The sequence below is a fragment of the Buceros rhinoceros genome, unplaced genomic scaffold (assembly GCF_000710305.1).
Source record: "Buceros rhinoceros silvestris isolate BGI_N320 unplaced genomic scaffold, ASM71030v1 scaffold1840, whole genome shotgun sequence".
Taxonomy (NCBI): domain Eukaryota; kingdom Metazoa; phylum Chordata; class Aves; order Bucerotiformes; family Bucerotidae; genus Buceros; species Buceros rhinoceros.
In genome coordinates this window covers 82,870-91,771 of record NW_010389993.1, presented here as the reverse complement: position 1 = coordinate 91,771, position 8,902 = coordinate 82,870, and the positions used below count along the sequence as shown (strand labels likewise).

At 51.9% G+C, this 8,902-nt stretch overlaps 1 protein-coding gene across 1 annotated transcript in view; it reads left to right on the top strand.

Moving 5' to 3' along the window:
• LOC104493306 (glutamate receptor ionotropic, kainate 3-like) overlaps nucleotides 1–8,902 on the top strand; it is a gene marked incomplete at its 5' end in the record, with an annotated part of 26,235 nt that overhangs the window by 6,082 nt on the left and 11,251 nt on the right. Inside the window, one exon of the mRNA XM_010135963.1 lies at nucleotides 3,200–3,423. Coding sequence (XP_010134265.1) covers nucleotides 3,200–3,423 — 224 coding nt within the window. The remainder of the gene's footprint in view (nucleotides 1–3,199; nucleotides 3,424–8,902) is intronic.

Genomic DNA, 8,902 nt, shown 5'->3' with positions numbered 1-8,902 from the left:
TGTCCTCTGTTCAGCAGAACACTTAAGAGCACAGGTAGCACTTGGAAGGCGTGCCGGCTCCAGTAGAACAGAAGGCTGTGCTTAAGTGGTTTTGCTGGACAAGGGCCTTTAAGCCACTGGCACTTGCTGTAATTCCTCATTTTTAATAAAATCCATCTTACCATGCAGTGGCGTAAAAGCTGGGGCTGAGTGAAGGAAGCACCAGGGCCTGATAATTGACTTCCCGGTTTGTAATGTCAAAGCTCGACAAATGAAAGCGTCACCCTTGGTGGGTTTTGATTTAGATCCTCTCAGTCAGCAAACCCTTAATTAGAGGCCACCTTCAGAAAAACCTGCGCTGATAAAAAGGAGACGGAAGCGCAGCCCCGCCGTGCCTTCACCAGCTCAGGACCCGCTCCAGATCGGGCTCCCTCATGCACGCCCCGCTCTGCCTGCGGGTGACAGTTGCTGCCAAGGACACGGGGCTGTGATCAAATCACAGGAGCTGCTGAAATGACACAGTAAAATTTTATTTCTGCACTAAAAGCGTTTTGATCCTTGGGAGTCCATGCAGATTCCTCTCTCTTCATTTCCGGTGGAAAAGCGTATGCTCCTGGCTGGTATTTAGCTTACTACATCGTTCTGACGGATTTGGCTTGGGCTGTCGGACAGGCAGGGGGCCGACATATTTCTGCACTAAAAGCGTTTTGATCCTTGGGAGTCCATGCAGATTCCTCTCTCTTCATTTCCGGTGGAAAAGCGTATGCTCCTGGCTGGTATTTAGCGTACTACATCGTTCTGACGGATTTGTCTTGGGCTGTCGGACAGGCAGGGGCCAGCCAGTGCTGACCACTGCCCTGCTCATTTGTCTCCTCCGTGAGAGACAGCCTTAGCCAAATCATCCGCGATCTCCTTCAGCTTTCCCTGGGGTCAGGACGCCCACACGGCAGTGACGGTGGAGCTGAAACGCTGCAGTTCTGCCATCTCTGCCTTGTGACTTTGGAGACAGATAAGCCAAAGTTCTCAGGAGTGCTGCAACGTGGGCAGAGCAGCTGAGCTGCAAACCTGCCAGGCACCCTCTGCCAGGACAGCCCCAAGGACGTGGGCTCTGCTCCCAAGGGGCAGAACATCTCCGGCTCAAGCACCGCCTGTCCCCTTCCAAAACCTGGCACAGAAGGGCACAAAGGGGCTCACCGGGAACGTTCTGCTTCCATCAGCTCTGAGTTTTGACAAGCACCAGTGACTGAACTGGACATGTTCTGTACCAAGCTGGTGTTAAAATCTATTTCCATTTGGAAAGTGAGAAGGAAAGGGCAGGGAACCAGCCAGGGCTCAGCTAAAGAACCATGTTAGAGAAAGAACACACCATTTTCACCCTTGTTACAGAATTCATGAAATGCTCCTGCTCGGGACTGCTAAAGCCACGGTCAGTGCAGAGGAGCCACACACACACGTACATAACAGCTAAAGGCTCACGTGGAAACTCATCGTACAGAAAAGATTCCTGTGTTTAAAAGTGTCCCGCTGACTGTCATCACAGACCTGCAAGATCAGACAGGATCGTTAGTCCAAGCTGCCTCCACAGCTCAGGACAGAGATTGTCACCAATAGGTTCACCCATAGTTTCTGCTGGAGAAAAGCGTGTCCGAGCAGCCAACATCGATTTAAAGTTTGTAGGTAATGACAAATCCACTGTGTCTCCAGAGAATATCGTCACTCGTGGAGAATTTAGAATTTTCATTTTCAGAACCACTTGTGAAATAATAACAGGTCTGCCAGGCGGCATGGGGGGAGGCACTGCTCGGCTTCAGGATGGAATTCATGTGCTGGCATTTCCCCTGAAGTCAACAATACCCAAGAGAGATCTGCAAACCCCAAGCAAGGCGGCCGACATGGAAGCAGCCTTGGATGTACCTACTCCAGGGTTTTTTGAGAACCTGAATAGCCGTTGAAGGTGACTCTTAACCAACAGCAAGAGGTTGTACATGGTTGCTCACTGAATCTAGCACAGAGCTTACTGAATAACAGAAATAACTGAAAGAAACACAATCGGTACAAAAGTCTGGATGAGGAACGTGCTCAGCTGAACCCTCCTCGTGCAGCTCAGACGGTTCCAGCATGACAAGCTGTGCATCCACCACCCATTAGCAGCAGCCCCACGCACGAAGAATGACATAAGGGCAGGGTGTGGGGCTCCACTTGCTCCCGCCAGCCAAGCAGGCTGTGAACGTTCCCACCCCGCAGCACTCCAGCCCCGCACCACGGCTCCCAGAGAACAAGCCTTTCGCGGTGTGTCATGAAGTCGACTGAGGAGAAAGAAATTGAACCTTTTACCTCATGCTGGGATGATATTACCACCCGCAGCTCTGCTCTGGAGCAGCTCCCTCTGTGCCTCCCTCCTCTTGCGGCAACGCTGAGAGCAAGGCCAACAAAAACAAACCGTCTCTGCGAACGGCAGGATCTGACGCAGCAAAGGCTCCGTGGTGGAGAGCTCTGTGCAAGAAGCAGGCACTGCAAGGCCCGCTGATGCTTTATACCGTCGTAAAATACAATTTTCCTGACATTTTAGATGAGCCTTTCAAAACAAGTACACTGCCTCTGGGCAAAAGCTGCAGAGGCTGCACCACCTCTGTCTGTGTTCCGTTCACTAGCATCAGTCAGAGATCTACGCAATGGATAGACAGAAGTCACAGAGCAACCGACCGCTCTCAAAGACGTTAAACACACCCACACCACCCCTCCAGGACCTCGCCCGGCGTGTCTTGGAGACCCGGCATCTGTGCAGGGGTTTGGATTAGGAAATGAGAAGTATTTGTAGTGACCGGGCTGTACCTCACCAGCTCCACGTGTCTATCGCAGGTGTCCCTGTGCCCACCACACAGAGCTGTCCCTGGTCCCCTATGGGGGACTCTGCAGCAGAGCTCGCCGAACACTGCCCAGCACGGTGCAGCTCTGATGACAGCTTGGGGTTCACTGGTATAGCGGACTGCCGGTCCTCAGGAGGCAGCTGCAGGGAGCCCAGTCTGTGCCAGGCACGCAGGGCCCAGGGCAGACGTACCCTGTGAGTCAAGGGAGGGGAAACCCTGGGCTGCGCTTTGGGGGATTTTTGGCCCGTTTCTGCAGTGTGACTGCTGTGGGTGTCTCTATGGGGGTGGAAATGCCTCAGTTCCTAACACCTTTCTCTCTCCCTTGTGTCTCCTTTCCTCGGCGCTGCATGCAGAAAGCTGACCTGGCCGTTGCTCCTCTCACTATCACCCATGTTCGGGAGAAAGCGATCGACTTCTCCAAGCCCTTCATGACCCTGGGGGTCAGCATCTTGTACCGGAAGCCCAACGGGACCAACCCCAGTGTGTTCTCCTTCCTCAACCCCCTGTCTCCTGACATTTGGATGTACATCCTCCTTGCCTACCTGGGGGTCAGCTGCGTGCTGTTTGTTATAGCCAGGTAAGGGGATGCTGGTGCCACCCCACCCATCACTGGAGTCACCCATCACTGCCACCATGCCAGATCTGCTGCCCTGCGACAAGACATCCTCCCCGCGCCCAGATCTGTTTTGCTGCTGGGTGTATTGCAGGGATCCAACCATCCCACAGGAGCCGCAGCATTAAACCCATGTCATTAAGGAAACGGCTTTTTGTCCGTTCCCCAGAGGCTGGTCTCTTGACGCAGGGCTGCTCACAGCTGCCAGGCTCCTGTGCCTCATCCTGTTTGGGAGCTGTATCTCAGAGATGATGCAAACCCCATGGTGAAAACCAAAGATGAGCGACCCACAGGGGAAATTTGTTTCCTTCTTTGCTAGCCGGAGCCTGTGTAACATCCTTGGTACAGCTTTACTAATGTGCTTGTATTTGTTGGCTTTATTAACATAAACCCGTAAGCCTCCTCTGCCGTGTCAGGGCAGGCAGTTCCACAGATTTAGCAGACTGCCAGCACAAAAGAATTTTAAAATGCACTTTCTTTCGTGATTTTAGAAGTTTTGTTCCCTTTCCATTTCATTAGCACCTCTCTGGTATAATGAAGGGTAATTTCCCTGCGCTGTGTCGTTCACCACTCATGCTCCTGGCAGGTCCCTCCTCACCCACCCTCTTCAGAGGAAACCCAGGCTCTGCTCTGCCCGGGACACAAAGCTCCTGTGTCCTGCACCGTTTGCAGCTCCTGCCTCTGATCCCTTCACCAGCAAAGCTCCCACAAACCCTTCCCTGTATCAAAAGAATAGAGAACCCGTTGCTACGGATCAGACAATGTGTCTGTTTACAAAATTAATATGCATCTAATTAGCATGTTTAAAACCTCTATATTTAAAAGCAGCATAATTTGCATATATTTGCATGTGTTATTAGTTTCACAGAGTCTTTGATGAGATACATGGTCCAGGGCTGCTCTCAATATGTGATTCCACCTTTTCAAACCAGAACAAAGCACTTGCCTGGCTCCTGCTGGCAGCCACCCTCTCTGGCCACCCACAGCCCTCACCGGGTGTTTCAATACTTCATGGAAGCCCCACGCCTGGGGAAGGTTCCTAAGCACAATCTGCAGTTAGAGGCTCATTTCTTCCCGTTCAAGTTTGGCCAGTGGTGCCTGCAGAAACCTCCCTGCTGAGCCCACACCTCAGATTGAGACCCCCACGGGCTGCTGTGCTGTACCTCCCTCAGAGCATCCTTCAGAAACCAGCTTCTACCTAATCCCCTGACATCAATCAGATAGTCAAAGCAGAGATTAAATAGGAAACTACAGCAAGCAGAACCCATTAACCCTCATGTTACAGCAAATCTGCAACTTCCAATGTCCCTCAGGTCCATGGAGGCATTTAGAGATGATTTCCTGTGTGTACTCTGTAATACCCTAATTACACATAACAGCAGTTGTCAAAGTAAACTCGGCTTAGCAGACAGCGTTAGTGATCCAACCATCTGGGATGGCGAGGCAGCTCCACCAGCTCCTGGCTCCTCTGCAGAGGTGCGGAGCTGGAGAGGCGGCTCTTCACTCTTGGAGGGCACAGACAGCCCTCCTCCCTGCTCAAGATGGAACTGCAGTCATTCTCTTCCAGCTTTGCAAAGCACCTCCATCGAGTGGTGCGTCCCTGAGGTCCCGCAGGAGCTGTCTGAGCACGGGCGGCGGCGAACACTGCATTTGCAGTACCTGCCGGGAGCACAGGCCAGGCTCCTGGGACACCGCTGCAGCTCCCAGCTTGCTTCAGCGAGAATGGGAGATACAGCAGGGGCAGCAGTATCACTGCTGCAGGCTTTAGAAGAAGGCAGGAGTCGTGCTGCCGTCAGGACATCGCTCCACTCTGCCACCAGCCCTGCCCTGCAGAACCCGGCCGGGGCCACGTGAAACCCAGGAAAAATGCTGCTGCCAGCTTTGTCCTGCCCCCGCTGAAGCCACTGGCAGGAACGTCAGGGACTCCAGCAGGGCAGGATGAGCGTCTCAGCCGTCCTGATTTGTGTCAGAGAGAGAAGAACCAGGCGCTCTCCGCAGGGCAAGATACTCAACTGGGAAATGAACCCAAGGTAATTAGGAAGAGGAAAGATACTGCGGTGGCTGGTAGAACCCTTCACATGACGGCTCTGCCAGCCATGCAGAACAGAGCTAGATGAGCTCTGCTGCCCCAACACTTCTGGCTTTAACGCCATAAAGTATCAGAATGCTTGTGCGCCTCAAGAGGCCAATTCAAACACAACTCAATGTTTACAAGCTTATTTTTCCCAACTCATGTGATGGCCAAATCCAGCCCAAATTGTCCAGATCCCCACTTCCAAAGCACGTTAAACGTGCAGGTGGTCCCTGCACACGAAATGCATTGCAGAAAGAATGGAGGAAAAGTTGAGGGAAGTGCGAGGACCAGCCCCAATGTGAGAACACCTTGGGCACCACTTTGTACAAACAGGAAAACCCTGACGCTCCAGCCAGGGAGCCGTGGGACCACCCAGCCGCGGGCCCCCAGGGCAGCCCATCCTGCAGCGATGGGCATGCAGCCCCTGCCCTGCCCGCAGAGGTGGGATCTGGGCTAGCCCTGACCCCCCCATATGCCCAAGCGCAGCAGTTGCACTCGGGGACCCCGAGTCCGTTCTGACACCCTGCTGCTCGCTGCCCTGGCACAATGAACACAAGAGGGTCTGAACCACCGCGCTGCCGTTGAGGGATCAAATCCTGAAAAACTGTGGTTGAGTCTCTGGCTTTGTTCTGAAATGAGCCTCAATCTCCGGATCAGAGCAGTTGTGAGGCAAGACAACAGATTTTCCCTATCAGCCTATTTTTTGGCTGAAATTGAAGCTATCAAATATTGCAATTACAGTTTCTTTTTCACAGATTTTGCTCCTGACATTTCTTATCCCTTCCTGTTCTTTCAAAGAACACCAAGTATTCGGTGTAATTAAGGTTCTGCGGGAACGATCTTTTAACACTTAGAAACAGAAAGCAAGAGATTTCATAGGGAAAATATTTACTGCATTCAGAAGTAATGGAAAGAATATCTGCTCTGACCCCAGCATGGCCTCTCAAATTCAATTCTCAAGAGAAAAACACAATCAAAATAGCAAAGCCTTAATTCAGAGACATGAGTCTCCTGAACTAGGCACCAGAGTCCTCTGCTGAGGCTATAACCATAGGTCACTGCCACTTAAAACCAACTTAGGGACTATTTAGAGGCAGCAGAAGGACATATTTGATCCATCCCCCCTTTTAATCAGTCTTAGTTACTGCTGGAGCCTCTGCTCCCAACCACCCCATTCCCCGAAGAGCCATCAACGCCAGCAATTCATCAGGCTTTGTGGGGTAATTTGTCTGGTGACTCCAGAGCGAGGTTGCGAGTGGGCTGTGCAGCCAGCTGGCTTGAACTGACACCCGTCCTCAGCCCCACACGGCCTTCGAATAGCAGCTCACCGCCACCGGTGAGCCACAGGGTGGGTGGGTTTCATAGTCATCCCAATCGCAACGAGGACTGGGTCATCATGAGGGATTTCTCTGGAGATGCAATTTAGAAGTATTTTGTGTGAGATCTTTAAACCTTCTTTGAAATGATCCCATTTCCCTGCCAAAAAGGCCAAGAAGGGACAAGAAAATGATCATCGGTTTTGATGACACATTTTGATGACACATTTCTCAGATGCCGCTCTGCAGCCCATGGAGAATCCTGAGCAGCCCCCGTTTATCACAGCTCTGGCTGCACAGGGTCAGGGAGCTCCCCTCGCTCCTCCCTTCATTAACCCTCTGCCTCCTCTAATGGTCCCAGCGGCTTCCGAGAGCTGAAGGCTCCGTCACTGCTTTGGGTTTTTCTGACTGTCTCTGTAATGTGAGCAGCACCAGTAGGTTTTCGCTCAGAGGCCTTGAAGTTCTTCACTGCATCAGCTTGTCAGGCTCATTTGATCGTACCGGTTCCCCTTCTGTTTCATGTTCTTTCACTGGCAGCCCAAGAAAGTTTTCATCTAACTCTCGAATTCTGGCTTTATTCGACAGAAAGGTCTCAGGCACCGTCATTCGTACACTCTGACATCATTGTAGCACTTCAAGGGACAGGCAGCACGCAACACCAGGAATTCAGCCCCATTCGTTTTTGTTTCCGATCCTCTTTTATTTAAAAAAGCAGAAGGAGGTGGGCAGTAAGAAGGGCCCCGCCATGAGCTGGACAGACAGGCAGGTTGTCAGGGTGAGCCCGAGCACTCTGAACCCAGAGCAGGCAATGGTACCCGCTGCAGAAAGGCAAGAGAAAAGGAGGGGAAAGCAGAGGGTGCTAAACTGCATCTTGTGTTCGGAAAATAGAAGCAAAAAGCGGGGCAGATGTACCCAGGATGAACTTTTCTAAAGTCATAGAAGTCCTGTACGTTGCACCTCGTCCATCCCCGTGATGGGCTCTTACCCTGGACACCCTCCTGTACTTTGCCCTGCTCCTCCCTGTACCCAGGAATGGCAGCTCTGTACCCCTGGAATGTCCCCACATGTCAGGCTCCGGGGGGAGCCCCAGGCACGACTGTGCAGAGCAGAGGCTCAGAGGTGTTTGTGCCAGGAGGGCACCTGGGGGAGCTGGGGCTCTTCTCTCCAAATACATCCAACCGTCTGACCGAGGGTGCCCGTGAAATTCAGCAACAAGGCATCTCCCTGGAGATCCACATGTCTGGCAGAGAATGACAGGGAGAAATATCTCCTAATACAAACTGTGGGCTGGGCTTTGAGAAAGGGCTGTTGTGAAGCTACAGGGATTTTAGAAGGAAGCGAGGATGGTAATTAATGCCTGTTTCAAAAGCAATTATACCAATTATGTTTTTAATTTAATCTCTGCAAAATTTGAGACTCTTAGAAAATGTAAATAAATAGCTCTAAAAATATTAATGCCTCTCCTCTCATCCTCCCCAGATCCTGGCTGAAAGAGCTACATTCATGGCAGCGCCTGCCTACCCATCCTAGGCAGGATTTGCAGAGAGAGCAGCATAGAAAATTCCCCGGGTTTTGCCCAGAACTACAGGGCTGTGCATCGATCCCAGCCCCACGTGCACTAGTGGGAGAGTCCCCTGAAATACTGCGGTTTGCCCCAGCTGCTGCTGCCAAATCACTGTGGCATCCCTTCTCAGTCACTCCAGAAACACCATTACTTTTAACTGTTACATACCAGAGGTCGTGTGTCTGCAGCATATCCCATCCCACAGCCACGTGCTGCAGCTGACGCTGTGTGACGAGGTACTGGAGGCATGATCCGAAGGGACCGAAGGCTTTGGGGAAGCAACCCAAGATAGCTCAGAAGGACCTGCCTTCCCTGGTTTCCTCGCTCCCTCCAATGCAGGACACGAGGCTTACAGCCATACTGGTCACTTTGGAAAATCTTGGCTGAATTTGTCTTTTTCTTTAATAAGCCGCACAACCAAAGGGCACAGCAGCCCTGCACAGCACCATGAGATGTAGCAAGGCTCATTATCTCCTGGTCCTTTGGGGT